Raw genomic sequence first — 23,921 nt, 5'->3', positions numbered from 1 at the left:
CTAATAAATATGAGAAATAAATCCCTGAATAAAAAGAAGAAGAAGAAGAATGAGATATCTAATACTTCATGACTGTTGGAGGAAAAAGACACAGAGGGCACAGACTGACAACCTTGGCTGTGTTGATCCTATTAGATTTAATCTCCAGACTTTACAAATCCGCAGTCGATCAAACTTGGTTTCCTATGAAACTTTGGCTTCTCAGCCTCCTGCCCTCTGATTTAGTTATACTTAAACTTAACCGACTGTTTGTATAATGCCCAATTAAATTAAGACTTATTCCTTTTTTACACTCTGTTATCCATGATTTGTGTAAATAGGATTAATTGCAGCTATCTGAAGCTAAATTTGCAATGCATGTACAGCTACAAGACTGAAAATAGAAAAATAAAGGAATAAAAAAATATAATATAATATCAGACTTGAAATCCCAAACATTTTGTTGCAGAAGATCAGTTTTTGTACATAAAACCCTGAAGTTTCATTAATAGTTTTAACCACTTACAGTTTAATTGGCTTACACGGAGCTTAGTGAGAACATTTGTGTCAAAGCTGCATATGACAGATGCATAAAGAAAATAACCTATAATGAGTTTTTTTTACGCCTCACAAGACAAAAGACACATTATTTGTATTCAATATACATATTTATTTGAACAATACATTTGTTTTCTCAGCATAATGTACCTCCATGTGTTCCAGAAATGCTTCTATACTTTGAATTAGATTTGTGCAAATCTGCAAATGTTTTCAGCCTCACCAGTTTTTATCACCACTGAGATGTATGTCACAACTTAAAAAGATCATCTGCTTTGTAGTAACATCAAAAGAGAGGGACTAAATATAATTAATTTAAACACCACATACAAAAAATATCTAGAATAACAATGAGACCAAAAGGAAAGTTGAAATATTTAGATAGGATTGGTTTTCTATCAACAAATTGTGGTATATTTTTGTTTATTTGACAGAAAAACACACTTTTAGAGACTAAACTGTCTCATTTTGTAACAAACAGAGAAATAAAGTGAATGTTATATCACACAATGTTTGAGGAGAGATGCATTGTCATTCAGTGGGTAAATCTTTGCCCATTCAATGAGCAAACAGTGAAACTTTTACAGTGTATCCTTTAGTGAATGCAGATTACATAATAAACCACTGTGTTGTCATGTGGCATGTTTTGTATGATATAGGGATGGAGCATTTATTGTAAAAGTGAATACTTAGTAGGCCTTTTTTTTCTGTGACTGAATCACAGACTCTTTATACACATCTTGGTATTTAGATTCCCCAAAAGTGGTGAAATTACAATTATTATTTTTTACCATCCTGTCTCTTCTCTCTTCTTTCTCTTCATTACTGAAACACATCCACCCTCCTTGGCTATTCACATGACAGAGCACTTCTCCTCCGCTTTGCTCTTCAGCTCGGTGACCGTGGCCGAGGCCTTCTCCTTCAGCTGGTCCATGTCCATGTTCTGCAAGTTCTGAATCTGGCCCATGATGGAGTCCTTGCCCTCCTCCTCAGTGGCATCCTCATCCACCATCTTGAGCAGTTCCTCAGGCACATCCACGTCGTCCCCGGCCATCTCAATCATGTTCTCATCCTGCTCGCTCTGCAGGGATTAAGATTGGGAATCAGAACACTGTGAGAACGCAGTGCTAGTGTGTAAATGTGATTTCTAAAATATATATGTTTACATCAAAATCCTTACAATCTCGTACTCCTGCTTTATGTTGCAACATTTTTCTCACCATTGTTATTATCATTCTTATTGTTATTGTTATCATTGTATCAAAGACTGGACAGATATGGACATTTGTTATTTGAAGGAGTAAACAACCTACAGGCTGACATGACAGGCAGGATGTTTACAGGATTAACATGCATCCTGCCTGCCTGGTTTCTATAGCTGGCTTCAATCTGACAAACATTGTATAAATTGACTATGGATTATCAGAGAACATATCATTAAGATGACAAAAAAAAAGGATGAATTTGCTGGTTGTATTTGGATTAATTCAATTTTCTTTCTTTAATTCAACACATTTATATAATTAAAATGAAACTGACTGAGTTTGATTATTTTAAATGATTAACAAACTAACTGAAAGAAGGCAGCAAACAAGTAAATGAAATCTGGGATCTGTGTTAATCCACATCTAAGTACCTGAACTCTAGGATATACCTGTTGTCTGTTTTCTATGTTTCTGTGAAGCTGACGTGTTTTCCCTATTTACTGTACGTATACCGCTACACATTATGCTTTATTACTTTAGTGATAGACTCAATAGAAAGCCTTTTCAAAAACCAAATCTAACACTATATCTGGATAGTAGTAAAATAGTTACTGTACTGTAACTACTTTAAAATTCAATCTGTGGGATTATCTCCGACCTGGTTTAGCCTTTCTTCTCAGAGTCTCAACCATAGTCTAAAGATAACTTCTGCAGAGTTGCACGAGACTCTAATTCCATTAGATGAACGGCACCAACCTCCTGCTTCTACTCATATTGTGCACTTGCTCCATTAAAGCAAATATTTCCTTTTCTGACTCACAATGACGGCAGCTATTTATGTTCTCAACCATGTACATCTTGAATTGAAAGAATCTGCATTATAGAGTCTTATTGTGATAAAAAAAAAAAACTTTCAAAACATAGATTTCAGCTCTAACAAAGGCACTTGTATCATTTGTTCCATCCTCTGATATACAATGTCATTGGAAAAAAAAAAGGTTGATATGTGTTACCTTCAGCTCAACATATTTTGTGGTGTCAGCTTAAAAAAAAGGACCAGTAACATGAAATAAATCTATCAATACAAACAGAAAAGTCAACAATACTTTCCTAGTGAAAGTTATTAGAAATTCTTCCAGTAGCCAAGGTCATCGCTGCATTCATTTAAAGAAAACTAGTAGTCTTTATGTTTAAATGCCTTCAATGAAATCTCTACATACCTTTGTGGCTCCTTCCATTACAGTTTATTTTTCTGTCAAAGGTCCTTTGAAATCCTGGAATTGTGCAGCTTATATCCTCTAAAGTAAATTTCTGTTTCTTGAATCCAGTTCACTCCGCCTGGTTCTACGTAATGAGCTGGGAACACCTGCTCACCTGGCATTTGGCTTTCTAAGTATCAAGGAGCAATATGGGACATAGAGGTTGACGTCTGAATGACTTTCTTGCTAATCTTTGGCACCTCCTGTTTTCTAAGCTGCAGCGGTTAGATTAAGGTAGCGTCAGAAAAGCACTTCTAAAAGCTCAGTTGTCAGATTCAGTTTGTAATAAGTATTAATCATATGATTATTCTATACAGTACAAATAATATTTAAATAATGGATGAAAGAACAGGAGTAATGAGTGAATTTTTGATAAGTGTTTTTATAATACACTAAAATGTAGTTTTTCAGAACACGTGAGCAGAAACTACAATATGAAATGTTAAAGTTTTACTATTTATAAATTAATAATATCTAAATATAGGATATAAAGTCAAATCCTGTGATAATAATTACTCATGTCAACCATTGTGTAATTGTTTTGAGTTTAATAATATGTTGAATTACACGCAATTTTAAGTATAAGTTTCAATGCAACTTTAGGGATAAAAGCTCTGAAGTGTTTACCTTTGGCAGTCTGTATTTATCTCTGAGGCACACCCTGAGTGTTGCCCTCTCTGCCTTTTTGTGTAAGAAATCTGCATCTCTCTCCATCCTGGACAGACAGAAGAACAATATAATTAGTACATTGACCTTTACTATTGGTCACAAAAGCATTTCAGGTCTGTTGCAATTAAAATATTGCTGACTTACATCCATTTTTAAGTAGGTTCAAATGTAAGTCTCAAATTTAAGTCTTAAATACCACATAAAATTATTTCAGCACATTGGACATAGTTTCATACCAGTAAAATAATATGTTTTACTTTAATATGCCACTAATCCAACCTGATACATGGATGTAAAAACAGGCCTAAACAGTGTGTTCTGTTCTTGTGAAATCATTCAAAGCTGTAGATGCTACAGCTGCATTTTAGAGGTTCTGATAATAATATTAGCAGCTGCTCTGTAAACTATCTGTTCTAAGATTTTTTGTGACAAATATTGCTCTTACACACTGATATTTTGAGAACTGTGTTTCCAGTGTTCAGCCAAGAAGCCTTTGAATGTTTCATTTCAGCTACACCAGATTCCTGTCTACACATCAGGAGACTGTAGCTCCGAGGGTAGAGAGATTGTCTTGCAAATGAAATATTTCCAGTTCCATTCCCAGCTTTACCATTTTACATGCTTAAGGACACCATGTCGTCCCCCCATTGTGCACCTCACTTATAAACTCTTTGAATAAAAGCATTTGCTAAAATGAATTTAATACATGCAAAGCTTCTGCCATGTATATATATATATATATATATATATATATATACTTCACCATATTTAAGTCTAAATCCACATTTTCAAAAATGATTTGCTGGAATAAATATTATCGTTGTCTTATATTTATAGAGAGACCCGGCATGTATATTCCTGTATTCAAAACTGCCCTAGTACACTTTTCATTCAGCCAATTAAAGATGGGATTATTGTCCCAGATTGAGTCAAGCAGATTTGAAATTAAGACGTCACAACAGAATTGTAGTGAAACAACAACAACGCAGTGCAGGGATGTTTGAAACCACTTTTTATTTTTCACTGTTCTTACAGATGTTTGCAGATGCTTAAGACAGTTTTTCAAAGAGACATATGGAACTATCTGTCATATGCTTTTTATTAACAATTAGATTCATAATTGGATTTCTTTTAACTGGATGTGTGAAAATGTACAGGTAAAAAAAAATTTTTAATTTTATGTCATCTATTAAAACAGTGCCATTAAGTACAAAAACATGTACGGGGAGAGGAGGGGGGGTTGTTTTAATCTGGTTATGTAATAACGACTGTATGAATCTGCTGGTTTCCATAGAATTGATTCTAGTAAAATGCTGTCAAATCTGGGTTTATCACAAGTTAAAAGCAAATATTAATTCAGATGAATTTTGGAAACATGAATCACAACATGAAAAAGCTGAATTTAAAATGCCAACTTTAGTGAAGGAAATAATGTGTTACTGTAGAAACATGAAAGGGTTTATTTCAAGAGGCATATCTTTCAAATAAAAGAAAAGTGGCTTAAAATTAGTCTTGGACATGTCTGTGTTTAAAGTCAGAAAAATTAACCATTCATTTCTATTACAAGAAATGATTTTGATTAATAGAATAATAATTCAAAGCTCTCATGACTTTCCTCCCTAAACTTGCCATTTCAAGCTGTAAATAAAATATTTGTTTTTATTCTTCTATTCAGACTTGAGACTCTTACAAGATAGCATTAATAAATGCTCTTTGTGCTGACAGAGATTACAGATTATGGGAGATTATTGCTCCTGGTTGAACACTATATTTAGCTTTACTGGAATATTCTGTGGAAGAATGTGAAAAAGAAAGTGAGCACGATGGTGATGCCTCTGCTGTGACCTTCAGCAACAAATGCATCTTTTTAAAACCCAATTCATTCATTGTTACTTCATGAACAAAGTAAACACAGAGAAAGCTACAGTTATTTCAGCTTGGGTGTGAATAATAAAATTAATATATATGTTGAGATTGAGAGAGGAAAGTATACAATGAAAGAAGGTGATGAAACAACACATCAAGGTCAGCTAGTACACTCTGCAGCCATACTGTTCTCCATGGGCCAACAGCATCAATTCAATAGGGAGTGGTGTCCATGTTCTTACTTACTTTTCCTCCACCAACTGTTTTTGGTACTCTTCATATTCCTCGCGTGTCATCCCTGCTGCTTTTGCTGGATCTGAGGGGGCGGCCTCCTCTTCTTTGTCACCTCCACCACCAAGACCCATTCCTGAAAGGGGGTTCCCAATCATGCTCTTGATCAAGAAAGCCATCTCGAGCTATGTGAGTGTTAACTCTGCGAGGACGAAGATTTTTTTGTATTTGTGGAAATTATACCACTCCTCTTATGGTTCCCTTCGATTTGGCTTCTAGCTGTCAAATCCAGTGATAGCTCTCTAGCTAACCTGCTGCTTTTCTATAGTCAAGGACACACTGACGACAAGCAACAGACATACACACACAAACACACACACGTTTTGCCTCAGGGCATAATCTGGATTTAATCCTCCCTGCTTCAGTATATTAAGAGGCAGATGGCCTGTTTTCTCTCTATTTTTAAATCACAAAGACCTTAAAGTATATCTTTTCTCAATCATTTTGACATTTTGGAGAATTATTTGGTGAAACTTGCTCAAAAACTTGTGAAAAGAGATTTGGAGATGGGTATCTTCACTTTTTACCACACTTAGCCCGTGATGCTTCCGCCCACTGCTGCTTAATCACATTAGTGAAGTACAGGCCAGCCCATGTGCAGCTAACACTACTGAGAGGAGAGAGAGGAGTGGGATTATAGTCCTGTTAATCCCCATGAGGCCATCCTTCATGCAGTGTTATTGTTTCAGTGGGGGCACAATTTACTAAAGGGTGACACGTGGGGAGGTGACACCTCTCATTTCATTTTATCACAGTCTCATTAAATTTTTAAGGAAGCGCTGCAATATTTTTTAAATACTCAAACATTTTATTAATGCTCATCTGCAACAAATCCTGTCTTCAAACATGTGATTTATGTATTTGTTTCAAACATTCACTGCACTGCAGTACTCTATCTCCACACATTCAGGAGGACCTTAGAGTATTTATTATTATTATTTATTTATTTATTTATTTATAAAAGATGCATTCAAACAGTGACATGTAATATAGTTGCATAATGCTAAGCCCAAAGCGAATGATATTGTGTTTGTATTACATTACTCATGGCTTTCAAGGAGGGGATTTGAGCTTGTCTATTGTTCCATATTTGACTTTCTAAACATTGAAATTTCTCTTTTGCTTTCAATTAATGTTTAGTAGGTTTAGGAGTTAAAATGTCATTGATTGGCTTTGAATATTAAAAACTAGTTGGTTAGTGTTACATCTAGGACACTGTAATAACACACCATATAAAAATCTCCTTGTCATTTTGGAGTCTCCACCTCTGTGCAAAAGACAAAACATAAGCAGTAGGCTAGTGGTTCCCAAACTGGGGGGCGGGTTCCCTTAGGGGGCGCAGCAAGGTTTTTGCACTGCTAGCAAAACATGAACACAATTGAGAAAGTACCAATGGGCAAATTATGATGCAACAACATGAGAGATTTTAACTACCAGAAAAAAAAAAAAAAAATGTGATGAGACATTTCTTGTCCTAATGGTCAAGTAATGTGGGTAATGACGAGAGACCACTGTGTGTTGTACGTCTCAGAATATTATCATCTGATAGTATGAAGCCAAACAAGTTACAACACCACTTGGGGACTGAACAAAAAAGAAAAGCCTGTCAGTTACTTTAGAAATTAACTATCCAACTGTCGTATAAAGCAGAATGTTTAATTAAAGCAGCATCCGTCTTATTGAAAGTTCAACACACCTGAAGTAGATTGCAGAATTTCCTGGTTTAAAACATTTCACACTATAGCAGAGAAATGGATCATTTCTTCTGTCACTGACATGGTTAAACTATAGTTAACGAAATAGCAGCCATTAAATTAAAGACTATTTCATGTCACATTTCTTCATACGTTTCTTTGTAAGCATCGAGATGCATCGAGTAGTGGGATCGGGGGAGTGTGACATTATTGTTGTTGATGAAAAGGGGGCCCTGCAGAAAAAGTTTGGGAACCACTGCAGTAGACACACACACACACACACACACACACACACACACACACACACACACACACACACACACACACACACACACACACACACACACATGCACAAAACAGTAATAACAAAAAATAATAATCCTTTTTCTGAAATGCATGAATTTGTAGCTTGTGCAGAAATGATACACTGTTAACTTTCTCCTTATTAATATGAAGCAATCAAAAGATTTAGAAAGATTTTAGTTTGCTTGATCAACTTTAGTTCCATCAACATACTCCAGACTTGTAACACATTACAAGACAGTTTTAAAGTCTGAACACATCCTGATACAGTTTTAATCCAGTATTTGAAACCACGACCTTTAATCGCTAAGAATATATTTAATTAGGGATCGGTCTGTGGTCCTTACTTTTAGTCTGTATTGGCTATTTGTTTTAAATATCATTATCTTAATAATCAAATTTGGTTAAGACATTACATTTGTTTTTTTTTGCCTGAATAAAATATCCTCCCTTAATATCTTTGGGTACAGCTACATGAACATAAGACTAAAAAATAAGCAACTCTGGGCTCCATGTATAAGACACATTTGGGAAAATGATCCCAGGTATAATGGAGTTTAAAAACCTCAAAGCTAGCTTAAGTTAAAAAGAGCTGGGTCATTACAATGAGACATTAACAAGCAGTACTACAACAACTCAAAACAACGTTGCACAGTTCAGTTGATGTAATTTCCTCTTAAATCAAAGTGGCACTTTTGGCTATCTTAAACAAAACCATGAATTTTCACACAGGATTAATCCTCAGAGTGAAAAGGGTCCCTCTCAAAATTTATAATAAGTTTAAAGTTTTTCTTAACCCTGCACCCAAACCAAGTCATCCTTTTAATTTGTATAGTACTTGGGTTCCTAAAAACAAAGAGTAATCAGACTATTTAATTAATCAGGACCCTTTATAAAAATAATTGGAAAGATTTTCTGATGGTGATGATAAACCCACATCATTCTGTGTAGATGTCATGAACAATAAATAAATAAATAGAGATCACAGAGTAATTTGTGTCAACCATTTATGTAAATTGTTCAGGTAGAGGACATGTCAGATTCGGACATGTTTGACTCAAACAGACATACTGAAGTAGATACTTGATGTTGGAGGCATCATTTTTTTTTTGCATTATTTTATACAAAATTTGCACATTTCAAAACACAGGTCTTTTTTTTTTTAATTTGTTGGATTAACAGAAAGAGATTGTGGCAGATTTCAGCTTCTGAAGACAAACTAAGGATCTGACCAATAAGTAAATACTGTAAGGAATATGTTACATTGTGTTGAAATTAAGGACAGCAAGTCTTAACACTGGCATTCACACACATTACTGATCAAATTAAAAAAAATCTGCTGTTAATTAAAACAAACTTCCTCAGCATTTTTCAAGTACAATAACTTAAATCTGAATTGAACAAAAATTATGAAAACGGACATTCTCTCTTGAACACACATTTGTTTTTATAAATGTCATCAAAAGAACTTCTTTGCAGCTGCTTCTTGTTGACTTCTACAAGTAAAAAGGAGAGAAACATAAAATCAGAAACTGATTTGAAAAGACAAGCTTTATTTAAGCAAATAGAAACTACTGTCTTACTTGTACATGATGTAGCAGAAGAACAGCACTGACTGGATGATGACAAATATTGCAAAATGAGCAGTGGATAAGCAGGAAGGCATTGGAGGCACCTCGGGGCATTTTACAACTTTATCTGCAGGATTCTGAAAGACAAAAAAAAAACATTTGTACACATTTATGTGCACTCTTTTTTTTAATTATTGTATCAGAGCACGGACCATTCGACAACTGGACATGTAAAGCAAAAGATCAAGTTCACTACTTCAACTCCTGAGTCACAACCACCCCGTAATATCTAACCCATATTCCAGCTGAGACTTCAAAATGATCTATACCTGGACATTTCGTTGGACAAGGTGCTCCATGTCCCTTTTCACTATGTGCAGATGTTCCTTGATGTCGTTGAAGTGCTGAATAGTCTCATATGTCCCCATGCCAACCGCATTACCCTGATGCTGGGCAGAGCCGATCTGTTTCAGTGACTCATAGAAGGAGTTTCTGCAAACAAGTAGGACACAATTATTGAGACAGTGTGTTGTAAACATCATTACTCTGAGGGCCTCCTAAAGCAGTGTTATAAATCACTGCTAAGTGAAACCCTGTTGGTTAGCTTAGTGCACAGTAAATATGCTGTGTGGTATCGTTATATTTTCAGTAATAGAAATTGTCCACCATTAATCTTTTAATCCCTACTCACTGGAGGATAGATTTTCTCAAAGTTTAAAAAACAGAAAATTACCGTCTGACAAAAGAGGTCATGTTTGCTAAATTAATCCCTTATAAAAACATGTTCTTACAACAGATTACAAGTACAGCAGGTTAAGAAACGGAGCAGAAACTGTCTGGATGATCCAGTATCTATAAGATACAACCTATGATACTAGGGGCTAAATTAAAATGTCGGTTAACAAATCACAGCTGAAAACAGACAATTTAGACTCCTTTAAATTTAAAATACTTGAAATGTACTTGAAGTTAAGACATTTGATTTCATCCTAAATGGAGAAAAACAGCTAATTAGCTATTTAATAATTAACCATATAAATCTGTCACCGTTTCTAAGGTGGACAATGTGGTTATAATTCTGTCAGTGTTTTTATTGCATTTTTATGCTACGTCTGTGGCACGAGTGAAACAACAAAAACAAAACAAAACTATAATTACTTAAACTGCTACTGTGTGGGGAAAAGAATCATTATGGTCAATAAAATAAAATAAAATAAAATAATAATTTATTTAAAAATAATAAATAAATAAATAAAATTTTATATAAAAAAAAACGACGGTACTTGTTTTTTTTAGCACTAATAATGATCACATTCAGCGGCAGTCATGAAGTAATTAGCTTTTAATCAAACATTCACATTAACAGACCACATGTGTGCTTTTCATTTAAAGAGGTGGATTTTTTAAGCTAAAATCTGGTCTTCAAACTAAAAAATAGAGACAACCTCGGTTTTAATGTAGTTTGGTATTTCTTTAACCTTGTTTCTTATGATTTTCAGCTCACTTGTGCAATGAACATGATGTACACGTTTTGCGTTTGTTGAAGAATAATAACTATTTTACTCTAAGCTGCTCTGCTTTATCATGGCGAACATCCGTCTATATCTGGTTAAGTTGGCATAAATCAGAGTTGCCTAAACTTCTGGAAACAGAGATTTCTGTACAAAGAGTGTGTTGGAGGGTCATAGAAGTTGCGCTTAATAAAAGGGAGAAGAACCTGCACATAACGAAGTAAATAAATCCAATTTATCAAAAATATCTTAATGAACCTGTTGTTAGTATCAACCATTATAACCCTCTAGAAACTGAGTGTTACCAAGAATCAGATTAAGACTCATAAGTGTGTCCGGTCCATTTTATCATCTGACCCAAAGATTTGTGTCACAGGGCCATAAATGTGCTGCTTATGAAATCTCTAAAAATAAATTCCCTAAAAAGAAATTAAAGTATTCTTAACAGCTCTAGCCTTCACTCAACCAGTGATTGAACTCAAATCTGTACTTTCACTTCCAATTTCAAACATACATGAAACTTAAATACATTGTAAAGCATCAAAAGAAAATAAAGACTATCTAAGCCCGGATCACATTTCTCAACAAAATGAAATTTCTTAAAGTTGATTACTTACAGGGAGGAAGCAATAAGTTTCCCTTATCATCTTAAACACATCTAAGGCGATTAGGAATGAAAAAGCGAATTGACAAATGAACAGAATTCCAGCAATGTAAGCAGGAAGGCCCTGGGGAGGATTGTGACGAGAAATCAATTGGAGGGAAACCATGTTTTGCTTGTGTATGACAGATGTATTTAAAGACTTCTAATCTGATAAGGACAAAATGGTGCTAAGATGTGGCCTTTTCTTGCTTAGCCACATGGCCAAGGTCTGAGACAGGGATGACATATAAACAAAATCTAATTTGTTTCATCATAAGAGAAAAAAAAATCTCCCTTGAGAAAGTAAGTGAGCATTTATTAAACCCTATATCTAATCTCCATCTCCTACCAGTGACCCATTTATGAGCAGAAAGCTCTTTGTATGTTTGGAGAATCTGAGATGAAGTCCTATCATAAACTCTGTTTAAAAGACGGGTCAGGATAAACAGAAGACTTAATCTACCAAGAAATACAGATCAGTCGATCACATTAGCACATTAGGAGGCAGCGACAGCCTTTTGCTGGTGTCTGAACTGATTTACTGTGCCAATCAGCTTACTCTTGTGTCCCATCTTATCTTAAAATTGCCTCTCTGCTAATGTGCTTTGTTAAAACTGAATCCTTACAGACACTCTGTGTCCATCTTTGCACGTTCACTGTATAACATCACTCAAAATTTAGTCTTCAGCTAGACTTCACGAGTAAATTACATGTGAGTCAAGGACTGTGGGAGTTGTGGGTCAACTGTGTGATAAAGAAAATCATGTATGCAAAATCATTTGAGAATGGATGTCCTGTTGGATTTAGGGCATTCAGACAGCTTGGTTCTTTTATGATACATGAGACTAAGAGATTAATGTTACATAAAATCATGTCTTTAATATCTTGTAAATTTGATTAATTCTTTATGCAGATGGTGTTTTGAAATGAAGACACAATCAAAAAGCACACACAAGTTGTCATTAATGGTAAAATTTTTACCAGGAAAACAGTTAAATAGGTCCTCTGGTCAGATTTTATTTTTATCTAATTTTTTTTTTTTTTAAGACTAAAGAGTTACTAAGTAAATTAATCAACCTAAGACTAATTTCCCAGACCAGTAATGGCTAAACTAACGGTTAACAAGCTTGTACATTTAGTTAATAGGCCCCAAGACCAGTTAGATGATCCATAAATGAATTATTTGAATTATCTGTAAAGCTGAGGAAAATCCACACACTAATCTGATTTCTGGTTTTTGAAGATTTCTTACTTTAAATCTGTTGCGTGCACACTGTGACTAAGTCCTAAATCAAGTAACACAAAAGCACAAATGTCACTGCCAATATACAAGCTCTAAACCGCCAAAATTACTTTGTATACACTCAATCAGGCTTACTTACTGTAAGTACTCAAATCAACCAGTCATTTGAGACTTTGCCTCAGAAGGCACATCATGATAAAATCTTTTAAGCTGTATTATCTTTGCATCAAATATCTGTGCATTCTCTCATTTGAGAAAGAATAAGGAAACAATTTTTATGTTAAAGAAGAAGATTACAGCTTAATATTGCTATACTTATTACACATTAATATTCACAACAATGACAAAAATTCTACTTCAAGGTGACGACATATTTTTGTGCTTTTGATGTGGCGACTTGTCTGATTACTTCCAGAGGTCTATCTGGTGACAATCACAGGAAACAAGAGCTCCCAGTCCACAAAGATGTTTTGGTCAATAAGCACTTTGATATCTGAGCCATTTAAATTCCAGGTCTTCCTCTCAGTTGATGCTGTGATTAGTAGTAGAGAACTACCCATAAGCAACCCAATTAACACTTAACAGTGATGAGATTACTGAATTGACCATTTATGGTCAAATACATGTAAGATTGATTGATACATGTGCACTATGACAATCTGAAGAAGTGTGTCCTATAATTAAATAAGTCTGATCAGTTATTGGTCTGTTATTGTTTATATCAGGGCTGTTATTGGTTATTGATGATTTGTGTCATCACCTGATGCTGATGGAACAAAAAACTAGAAAGAAAAAAAAAAAAAAAAAAAATAGCTATTGGCTCACCTGCCTTAATAGACATCCCATTCTTAATCAAATGAGTTTAATATGACGTTTGTCCACCCTTTGCAGCTAAAACAGCTTTAACTCTTCTGGGAAGGCTTTCCTCAAATTTTTGACCATTCTTCCAGAAGCGCATTTGTGAGGTCAGACACTGATGTTGGACGAGAAGGCCAGGCTCTCAGCCTCTGCTCTAATTCATCCTTAAGGTGGTCTAGTTGAGGTCAGGACTGTGTGCAGGCCAATCAAAAAAAACAACTCCAAACCATAATCCTCCCTCCACCAAACTTTACACTTGGCACAATGCAGTCAGACAAGTATCTTTTCTCTTGGCAACCGCCATACCCAGACTATTCCATCAAATCGCCAGATGGTGATTCATCACTTCATCACACGTCTCCACTTATGCGTTCTCTGATCCAGAGTCCAGTGGTGGCGTTCTCTACACCACTGCATCCCACGCTTTGCATTGCTTTTGGTGATGTATGGCTTGGATGCGGCTGCTCGGCTGTGGAAACACAATCCATGGAGCTCTCTTCAGACTGTTGTTGAGCTGATCTGAAGGCCACATAAACTTTGGAGGTCAGTAGCAACTGACTGCAGAAAGCTGCTGACCTTTGCGCATTATGCGCCTCAGCATCTGCCGACCCTGCTCGGTTATTTTATAGGGACTACCACTTTGTGGCTGAGTTGCTGTCGTTCCCAATGGCTTCCACTTTATTATGATACCACTGACCAGTTGATTGTGGAATATTTAGGAGTGAGGAAATTTTATGACTGGACTTGTTGCACAGGTAGCATCCAATTACAGTACCACGCTGGAATTCACCGAGCTCCTGAGAGCAAATGTTTGTAGAAACAGTCTGCATGCCTCGATGCTTGAGTTTTATTCACCTGTGACTATGGGAGTGATTGGAACAACTGATTTCAATTCTTTGGATGGGTGAGTGAATACTTTTGGCAATATAGTATACCTCTTGAGACACAGATGTATAGCATGAAGGTGCATCATGGAAGTACAGGTTAATCTGCTAAAAACCTGTAAATATCTCGCCAGATGTTTTGTTTTTGACCCATTTTAACCTCTTCACTTCTTTACATTTAGTAGATGATCCTAGTTAATATTCAGTGTTTAGAACTGAAAATTTTACATAATTAGCCTTTCAAGATGTGACATCGTTACCAGAGGATGATGTCATAACATTATGCTTTGTGTGTTGCGCAGTGGCAAAATAAACACGGTGGCATCAAGAAGTCGCGGGAGAGTCAGAGTGTTCGGCAGTGATTGTAAGAGAGTGATAGAGAGGGAGAAAGAGACGGAGAAATATTTTATTCTGCAGGTTATAGTGTGTTTTAGCATAGAAAGATGCTTGTTTTTTATCACAGTTCTTCAGCAGACTTAGCATAGTTTTTTGTTTGTTTTTAGCTTAGTTTCCATTAGTGTAGCATCATTCTCTGCCTTTTCAGCACATCTGGGGTTAATGGTACAGAGGAAATACTCTGTGGAGCAGTTGAGGGAGCTGTGTGAACTTATTGTATTTACACAATAAACCTGCACCTTGTACATAAAACATAGCTTCAGAAATAAACAAATAAAAAAGAGAGATTTTAAATAACTTATTAACTATTTCATATTTTTCTGGATGTATAAGTGTTTTGGTTCAGTGTTTTTGTCTGTTCATTTAACAAAAACCCTAACTCAATTTCAAGAAAAAGGAAAATATCTGAATTTAAATTTTAATTATTAAGACTATCAATGCTCTATAACCTATTTGTCTATATTGTACATATTCTAGGGATATAAAGCACTTAAAAATACTCAAACGACACCACAGTGGAAAAAAAAATGCTCAGTTATGTTTCTGTTGCTTTGCATTACAGCTAAAATCAAAGAATCAACGAAAACGCCTTCATACTCTGCCCTTAAAAAGTTGTGTATCTCAAACACTATAAGAGACAGACGTTTGCAATAACTTGCATAGAGTAAAGAATCATTTTCTTTATTTTTGTACATTTAGAAATGTTTTGGATAACTAAGTTTTGTGTGTTTATTTTTGCAAAATGTAATGAAAATTTTTCAGATTTTTGTGTATTTTTTATATTTATGGCATAATTCCAACACTTTTATAAGTTATTATTGCTTATTGATTTTAATAATCTTTTAGCTTAAGTTGTACAGATCATAGAAATATGAAGCACTTTTGGATACTTTAAGAAATGACTCCACTATGCACAAAAATAATAGGCGAACTATTTCTATTTCAGTTTTTAAAAGGTTAATCAATCAGTTGGAATATTCCTAAATTGTAATTAATCTTTTTCTATTTTACCATGTTCACACTACAGACACACACCAGCACAGTAAACTGCTTTAGTGTGAGGATTATTTTATAAAGCAGAGGGTCATAGCTGTTGTTTGCATGTGTCTGAGAGAGGCAGGAAGTCATTGTGCAGTGGAAGCTGTCGCAGCAGCTGGATTATCATGCTGACTGGCACCTGTGATGTTACACCAATGACATCCTGAGATTAAATATGATTTAAGAGATTTATCTGCCAGGATTTCCCTTGTTTTTCTCGAGTATCAGGGTTGTCTCTTTATGTTTATAGCAAAAACAACTAGTTTTAAGAATAAGCAAACATATACAGCACTACTTTTACTTACCTCAGCTCATTCAGATTCCGGAGAACCTCCTGCTGTGTGGATATGACGGAACCCAGCTGCTGACTGGCTAAATCCACCTAGAAAAGAAATATAGTTTAATAGTCTGAGCCTTAAAAACTCCAGAATCAAGTCTGATAAAGCAGTCATAATGGTTATTTTCTTTTTTGGCTGTTTTGGTAACCTGCCATATAACCAGGAGTGAGAAGATAACTCTTTAATGTCTACTTCATTCAAAGCCCAACAGTATGTTCTTAATATGCTGATCTTTTTGTCTACAGGTATTACAACTCATAAGAATTTTTAAAGCAGGTATGCAGCTGTTTTAAAATTTGAGTGCAATTATTTATAATCCAGTTGCATTTTGTGCAAGTCTATGTCCTGGTGACAACTCGCTCACCTGTCCTGATCCAGCGTTTGCTCCCTTTTTGGCAACCTCATCTGTGAGAACGGAGACATATCGCCGCTGCTCATCCAGGATCATAGCAAGCTGCCGGTGAAGCTGTTTTATTTCCAGGTGGATCCGGTTCTGACCTTCAAACACCTGCCGGATTTCCCGGTCATTCACGCTTTCATACAAATCATCAACTGAGGGAGACACAAATATCCAAGAATAATCGATAAACAGTTCGTAACACAGTTTATTTTCCATAGATAGAAAATATTTTATATATTTATTTTTCCACATTTTGTACAAGTTAAAAGTTTAAACATGCCTATCCATTAAATTTGAATAGGTAGGTGTGTAAAAACTTTTGACTGATACTGTATATTGTTAGATTTTTTTCTCAAGTGATTTTTTTTTCATCCCGTTCAGATCACTTCAAATATTTATTAAAAAGACAATAAATAAATAAAATCTGTTGATGTAGTTTTTGTTTCTTTGTATAATTTTACAGAAGTCTTTTGGATGATTAGATGGGACAGAAAACTAACTTGGCTCTCCTTGGACTTTTGGGTGCTCCTTCTGAAACTCCTCTTTCTTTTTATCAAGCTCTTGCTGGAAGTTCTGAAATTCCTCCTGGTACTTGTCCTTCTCTTCTTTAGGAATCTCAGACTCAACTGGGGGCTTCAATGAGAATGACACACAGGCACACACAAAAAGCCGAAGTGAACTCAACTGAAGCTGTGGGTTACATAGTGCACGCAGACATAAAACTACAGAAAAATAAAGAGGTAAATGAAACACACGGGGATTGGAGGCATCAAAAACTCAACAGAATGGTAATTACCGGCTGCTGGCCTGGCTCTGTGAGTCTGAATAACAAGAAGGACAGAACATCGTGGTCATCTGATGGAGGCAAGAAATTGTCAATTAGAAATCACAAACAAGAAGAAAGAAAAAAAAGCAACACCTTATTTAATTTAAAACACCAAGGGTAACATCCTGGTAAAAACAAAGTATTAACCTGATTAAATCATGCAGATGATTATGACAATATCATGTAATTAAAGACTGTATTTTCTGTAAGAAAATAGCAGGAACTTTTAATGAACTTTTAAAGAACTTTACATGATTTTTCAGTGTCAGTGAATAAAATAATAATATTAAGGTTATCACTTCATAACAAAGAATTCAAGTAAAGAAATAAATTCAAAAGAAAATCACCAGCTTCTCTTGAAATAATTACCCAGTTAATGCTGCTTCGTTAATTTTGTTCAATAATTTTTGTACATCAGCTCAACAACAAAAAAAAATTACATGGATTTAAAACTTAACTTTTATATATATTAAAAATACTTCGAGCAGGGAACAGAGTCATACCTGCTAAACCACCAGTAGCAGCTGAAATGCCAAAGAAGCCCTCAGTAGGAATGATCATGTTATCCACCTTTGTACAGAACTCATAGTCTTCTTTGTCTGGAGTAAAACCATTGTTGATCATGACCTGGTGAGGAGGATAAAAACATAAGCATTAAGCATTGTGTACCATACCATAAGATCAATCGTTATACATGTCTAATATATACAGATTTGATGCTTAAAGTGTTAGTATGTTGATGCTTTCACCTACCGTCAATGTCTTTTTGTAGTATGTTATTTTGGCTTTGATGGGATAGGGTTTGTTGCGGAAATCTCGTAAACATGTACCAAGGGCTTGTGTGGAGCCATCACTGGATGAAAACAAAGTTGTAAGAGGAAAAATATATACATTACACAACAGTGCTCCACATAAACATCATTCAAAAGAAGGAAAAGTGAAAAACAAAGTTTATAAGATAAGTGGACAACATAATTGTGTCAGTAAACCCTTATTTAGTGGCAACATAAACAGTATGAACTCTAGGACTAACCTGAATGGCATGGAAAAAGTGATTTAAAGCTTTCACTCGCTCAGGGAGATTAGGAAACATAAAGGATTATTTACTTTCCAAGCAAATCTAATCATATTTTCTAAGCTTCTTTAAGTTGCAGAAATATAAGTTGCCGGTGACAGCAGAGAAAAGCAAAAGAAGTGTTTACTTACTTTTGATGGTCATAAACAAGGTTACCATTGTTCCCCACAACAATTATAGCTGGGTTATTTTTCTGGAACGACAATGTGAGAACAAAGGAAATGCATTAATCCTCTTGTTATCAGAAGACATCAAGTGGCTTTGCTTTTAGATTATATTATTTAAAATATTAATCCAATACCTGTGCACAAATAAATTATTCAAATACAAGAAAGATGAAAGATACAAATTTTTTGGGCAAAACAGTGATGAGCCTTATATATTCACCACGAGACCCCTACCAGCTGACAAGAAGCGAACGGGCATTATTTGTGTTGATGGTGTCTTTCCGTAGTTCTGGCTGCTCCAACCAGACATGAACACATTAGAATTACAGCTTTGTTAACCGTAAAGAGGTATTAGAGATGTGAAGCTGACACAAACCTTTCCATCATTGTCAAAAGAGTCGAAGAAGACCCCCACTCCATTCCACTGATCAGCAGCACCGTACACCGGACCGTCAAGGCCTTGTACACTGGTGAACCACACTGCCTGTTGGGGGGAAAAGGAAACAAACGTTTATTTTGTCATGCTTTACTGAAAAAAACTGCAGGCATTTTTATGATAAAGCTTATTTAAAAGTAAACCAGTAGAGAAGAGGACTTGGCAAACATAAACAGGATAATGGAAAGTTTTATCTACTGCAAAATAATGTGAAATATAGATTCCAAGTCTCAGGTATGTTGTCAGCAAAGAGATCATTATTGTCTGGACACAGTTTATTTCATCTGGTGACAAGATGTTTTCCACTACTATAGTAATGGTGGTGGATACAGATGTTCCAGCTGATTGCTCCTCCTCCTCCTTATTTGAAACACATACATCTTATGAATTATTACTTAGTCTGGCTAGAGCAGCTGGACCTGTTAGTGGAGCAACTGGCCCAGAAAGAGAGCTGAGATGCAGCTTTCCAGCCGTCTGCTGGCTGATATTCGGTCACAGGAGAATGTTGTGGATGAGATGGGACTTGGGATGCAGCACCAGGAAATCGGGAATTTTTGTGGCCACATCTTTACAGAAACCTAACTCCATGAAAACTTGTTAGGTCGACTATGCTTTGCACCAACAGGGCACAGAACTCAGGAGGAGGGAAGGCCACTGTGTTAGTATTTAATGCTCCTTTTTAGGAGCTATCCAGTTGGATGGACGAGGTTTGATAAATTATGCTTTTTTTGTATGTGTGTGTGTATTAGAATGTCAGCATGATTGTTTTTGCCATTGAAATCACCACTGTTTTAGATGTTTGCTATTTATATTAACCCAGATGCTAATTCAAAACAAACCTCTGAACTGTTTTTATTTTACTTCTTCCCGGCATCTTCCCATCCCCCGGTCCATGGAAGCATAATATTCCTGAGAGCTTCTCACAGAACCTCATATGGGTCTATCAGATTATGTCTCCCTGTTTGTCCTCATAATTTACTCTCAGCTGATCTAAACAACTAAAGCTGTTTAAATGGCTTTATCTTTGCTACTTGACTGACTCTTCATTCATGTGAGACTTTTTTTCCTCCCCATGGCTGGGATGGAGCAGAGGAACGACATCTGTAATAATTTCATTATACAAGCTTGTGCTTTGTAGAGATTAGGAAGTAAGTATTGAATTTCTGTACACTAGATACACATACTGAAACAACCAAACAGCCATGGAGTGAATACAGGGTTGCAAGTATGCTGCAGTGTTGTGTTAGAGTACAGATTCTCTGGTGCTGTGGATGCACACACAGACAACTGCATCACTGCATCACTGTGAACAAGTAGTTCTCATCATACTACATGCATAGTTTAATCAGCTAATGTTAACTTTTGGCATCCTCACACAGTCTCTTCCTGTTTTATGATCTAGGGGACAAGTTTTCTGCTTCTTATTTAGAAAAAGTTGAGGTCTTGACAACTGTATGCAAATGAGGTGACTGCAGGACTCAACTTGCTGTTTTGGAAAGTCCTGACAAATATTTTAACTATTGTTGATCTAAAACAAAGAAACAAACAAAAGTTAACAGTAGAATGCTTTATGTATTGCCTCAGATGTTTTGGGTAACACATTCTGATGAACTATTACACAGAAAATGTTACAACATGTCCATGTTGTTCTTGTTTGAAATCTCAGAGCAGACAGTCCACAAACGTCCCTTGAGCTGCAGCTTGTACTGCTTTACTCTTTTAAGGAATGTTATGATCATTTTATTGTTACACTTTCTAGTCGGGATGTGTACTGGGATGTGTCGCAACCCCTTGCATCCAAATACACCCTAATCTTGAACCCAGAAAGTGTTGCTGTAAGGCATCAGAATACCACAACACCATGGTGGAAATTCTTAACATGATATTTACCAAAAAATAGAGAAACTGGATTCTATTGGTTCCATAATTAACAATGTTTTAGCACTCCTTACCAAACCGTCCGCCCCCATTCTGCCTCTTCCAGAAACTCTGAAGGTCACCTCTGCCTCCCAGTGTTCAAAGGTGACTTTGTTTTTCGTCCAAACAGAGCCCCTCTGACTTCTGAGGGATGGTGTAATGCGGACCTGATCGGCACTTGGAATGGCATCTGGTATGGGGGGGGGGGGGGACAGTTTTATAACAAGTTGATCACAAAGACCAGGAAATGTGTTTTCAGAGAGTAAGATTTGAAAAAGAATTTTATTGTAAGACAATTTCTGTGGGACTCATTTTTAACTCTCAGAGTGCTGCTATGACAGAATGACCAATCTAAACTAATGCCTAAAACAGATCAGTGTAAAAATGAATTAATGAATCAGTAAGGGTTAAATTTTCTCTTTTTACAAACAGAAACAGCAAAAATAAAATATTTCTTTCACTTGTGCATGTAGATAATTTTTCTACACTGAATTTTTGATGTATATACGTTCACTTGAATTGTAGTTTCTCAGGTTTACAACCATGTCTCGTTTACTGGTATAAAACTGAGTGTTTCATGTAATCATCTCTAAATAGTCTATTGTGTAACTAAAGAAAGAAAAATAAAAACACAGAATGATGTCATCTTTAACTCTTGGAGGTAACAGTGACTCGAGGAAATAATCTGAAGACTGATTGTAAATGAACGTTGCCAGTATTTTTTTTTTTTTAGCATTTATCAATGCTGATTTATAGGGAAGGCTGTGTTATCTGGTGCAGCTATCACTGAATGCTCATGTCAGCAGCTGGACTGTGTGATGCAAGAATCCAAAGGCCTGTTTTTGCAAGAAGACCGTTTAGTACTGGGGCTGCAAGTGTTTTACACACTCTGGCATCAATCAGGGCCTTCAACTCGTTTTAACGAAGTCTTTTGCATGTCATTGGGACTTGAATGAAGGTTGGATAAAAATTAAATAAATAAACGATAAAAGGAAACAAAGCAGACCGGTGTCACTTTTAAATACACCCGAGCGGGAACTGATTCAAGCTGCAAACATGACCGACTTCTGCTGTTGAGCCGTCCTCAACCACAAACGTAAAATATTTTTTTAAATCTAACGGTTCTGTGATGTTGACAGCTGGATGCAAACTTACTTCCAGTGTGGATCCAAAACGGGATACTACCGTCGCTCTGAGACAGGTGCGGCCCTTTGAAGCTATATTTGTACTCAAATCGGCGGTGAGGAGGTTCTTCTGTGTTCGAGGCACCTGTGGCGACGTCGGCGACACTGAAGTGAAAAATTAACGCTGTGAGAAAACTTAATATCAACAGTCGAGCGTTGGCAGCCGGGCGCCGTGCAATGGACACCGCCATGTTTCCGTATCACTGCTGACGTAGCGCTCAGTCCGCGAGCATGACGGGATGCCTGTAGGGCCAACAGGGCGTTTTCTCATTGGACAGTTTTCGGGTTTTGGCTTTTCCTCCCTCCCCCTTCTCGCGCTCTCTGGACAGCTGATTTTAACCTGAGGTGCGGCACGCTGTCAGCGACGAAACATACCCAAATACACGAGAAAAGCATATAAATAGTCTTAACTTGAATAAGATCATGACAATGTTTTGTTATTATTGAACAAGTCAAATACCTAAATATTTATTTATGTTTTTTAAATATAAATCACTGTGAGTGCTGGTACAAACCTGAACATGTGTAAATGATAAACTTTAAAATTGATCTCAGTGACTACTAAGCCCTGCACAAGACAACAGAACATGTTAACATAAATAATTAAGTATTAAAGATGTATTTATTATTATTATTATTATTATTATTATTATTATTATTATTATTATTATTATTATTATTATTATTATTATTATTATTTATGTATGCTTGTTTAATGCAATGCATTTTAAAAAGTAAGTAAGATTCAGGTTGCAACACAAGACTGGAAAAAAAAAAAACTTTCCCTGGAACTTGCCCAGGTTAATGCAGCAGGACAGCATCCAGTCTGGGTGTGAAAAGAGCAGCTGCTTCTTCCAGAAAAGGAAAAGCTTTTAGGGTTGCATTAAAGCACATGATATGAGTTACGCATGTGAGAGCATTATTAAAAGTTTATGACATATAGAGATTTTGAAGCGGCATACTTTGCTATCTAAACAATATTTTTCAGGCAAGGTCTTACCTCAGCAAGGCAATCCCAAATTACATTCTGCAGCCCGGGAAGAAGAACAGTCATCAAGCTGGAAGTTCTTTGAATGGTCATTAAGATAAAAGTATGCAATCCATTCTGCATGTGTTGGAACAGCATGGCTCAATGAAAGAAGTATTTCCTAAACTACAAGACTGTTTTTAACTTTCTCAGTCCTGCCTGCCACTGGGGTTAGTTATGAAAATAGAATTGTACAACATCAAAATGAAAAATGTTATACCAAAATGAGTTTATTGAGCATGAACATACATCACAAAACAGCCTTTAGAGGACTTTGGAATGACAGCTTAATTCATAAAAACGAACTGTATGTAGGCTACCACCCAAATTAGGGAAATGCGTCATTTATTGCAATTGACAGTGGTGCTGTCATTTGACCCTTGGGAGAGTCTTTGTAGAAAATATCAGCTTAGTAAGGAACAAAAATGAGCATGTGTCAGATACAGTAGGGACAGATGTAAGTCTGCCATTGGATGCGGCTGAAAACATTAATAATTACACATTTTATTCACTCTTCTTTAAGACTGAAATGTTTTGGAATGGCTCTCTGCATAACTAGCAAAAAAAAAACTAGCATAAATTG

General features: G+C 35.9%; 2 protein-coding genes across 2 annotated transcripts; both read right to left on the bottom strand.

The window, feature by feature from the left end:
* Positions 1 to 701: 701 nt before the first annotated feature.
* cplx4a (complexin 4a) lies at positions 702 to 6,070 on the bottom strand. Its single transcript, XM_041970221.1, has 3 exons — positions 5,783 to 6,070; positions 3,629 to 3,716; positions 702 to 1,618 (listed from the first exon to the last, which is right to left on the bottom strand). The coding sequence occupies exons 1-3, from the start codon at positions 5,944 to 5,946 to the stop codon at positions 1,391 to 1,393; spliced, it is 480 nt and encodes a 159-aa protein (XP_041826155.1). The 5' UTR covers positions 5,947 to 6,070; the 3' UTR covers positions 702 to 1,390.
* Positions 6,071 to 8,817: 2,747 nt separating this feature from the next.
* On the bottom strand, positions 8,818 to 22,535 carry lman1 (lectin, mannose-binding, 1). The gene is made up of 13 exons (XM_041970220.1): positions 22,283 to 22,535; positions 21,163 to 21,317; positions 19,151 to 19,258; positions 18,739 to 18,800; positions 18,286 to 18,385; positions 18,036 to 18,159; positions 17,503 to 17,561; positions 17,207 to 17,339; positions 16,671 to 16,858; positions 16,274 to 16,350; positions 9,725 to 9,887; positions 9,408 to 9,532; positions 8,818 to 9,320 (listed from the first exon to the last, which is right to left on the bottom strand). Exons 1-13 carry the CDS (start codon positions 22,500 to 22,502, stop codon positions 9,284 to 9,286), a joined length of 1,551 nt encoding a protein of 516 aa, XP_041826154.1. The 5' UTR covers positions 22,503 to 22,535; the 3' UTR covers positions 8,818 to 9,283.
* Between the last annotated feature and the right edge of the window lie 1,386 nt (positions 22,536 to 23,921).

Source organism: Melanotaenia boesemani, chromosome 19, assembly GCF_017639745.1.
Source record: "Melanotaenia boesemani isolate fMelBoe1 chromosome 19, fMelBoe1.pri, whole genome shotgun sequence".
Taxonomy (NCBI): Eukaryota; Metazoa; Chordata; class Actinopteri; order Atheriniformes; family Melanotaeniidae; genus Melanotaenia; species Melanotaenia boesemani.
The sequence above is the reverse complement of the archived record's forward strand: the minus strand, read 5'-3'. Positions and strand labels throughout refer to the sequence as shown.

Bases quoted from the DNA above. Each gene is read 5' to 3' on its own strand.
- lman1 (XM_041970220.1), bottom strand. From the start codon at position 22,502: ATGGCGGTGTCCATTGCACGGCGCCCGGCTGCCAACGCTCGACTGTTG. The intron at 21,318-22,282 runs GTAAGTTTGCAT...CCCCCATACCAG, and splicing joins GTTTTGGATCCACACTGGAA to ATGCCATTCCAAGTGCCGAT. The intron at 17,562-18,035 runs GTATGACTCTGT...TGCCTCCATCAG, and splicing joins TGCTACTGGTGGTTTAGCAG to ATGACCACGATGTTCTGTCC.
- cplx4a (XM_041970221.1), bottom strand. From the start codon at position 5,946: ATGGCTTTCTTGATCAAGAGCATGATTGGGAACCCCCTTTCAGGAATG. The intron at 3,717-5,782 runs GTAAGTAAGAAC...CTGTCTGTCCAG, and splicing joins AAACAGTTGGTGGAGGAAAA to GATGGAGAGAGATGCAGATT. The intron at 1,619-3,628 runs GTAAACACTTCA...TAATCCCTGCAG, and splicing joins ATAAATACAGACTGCCAAAG to AGCGAGCAGGATGAGAACAT.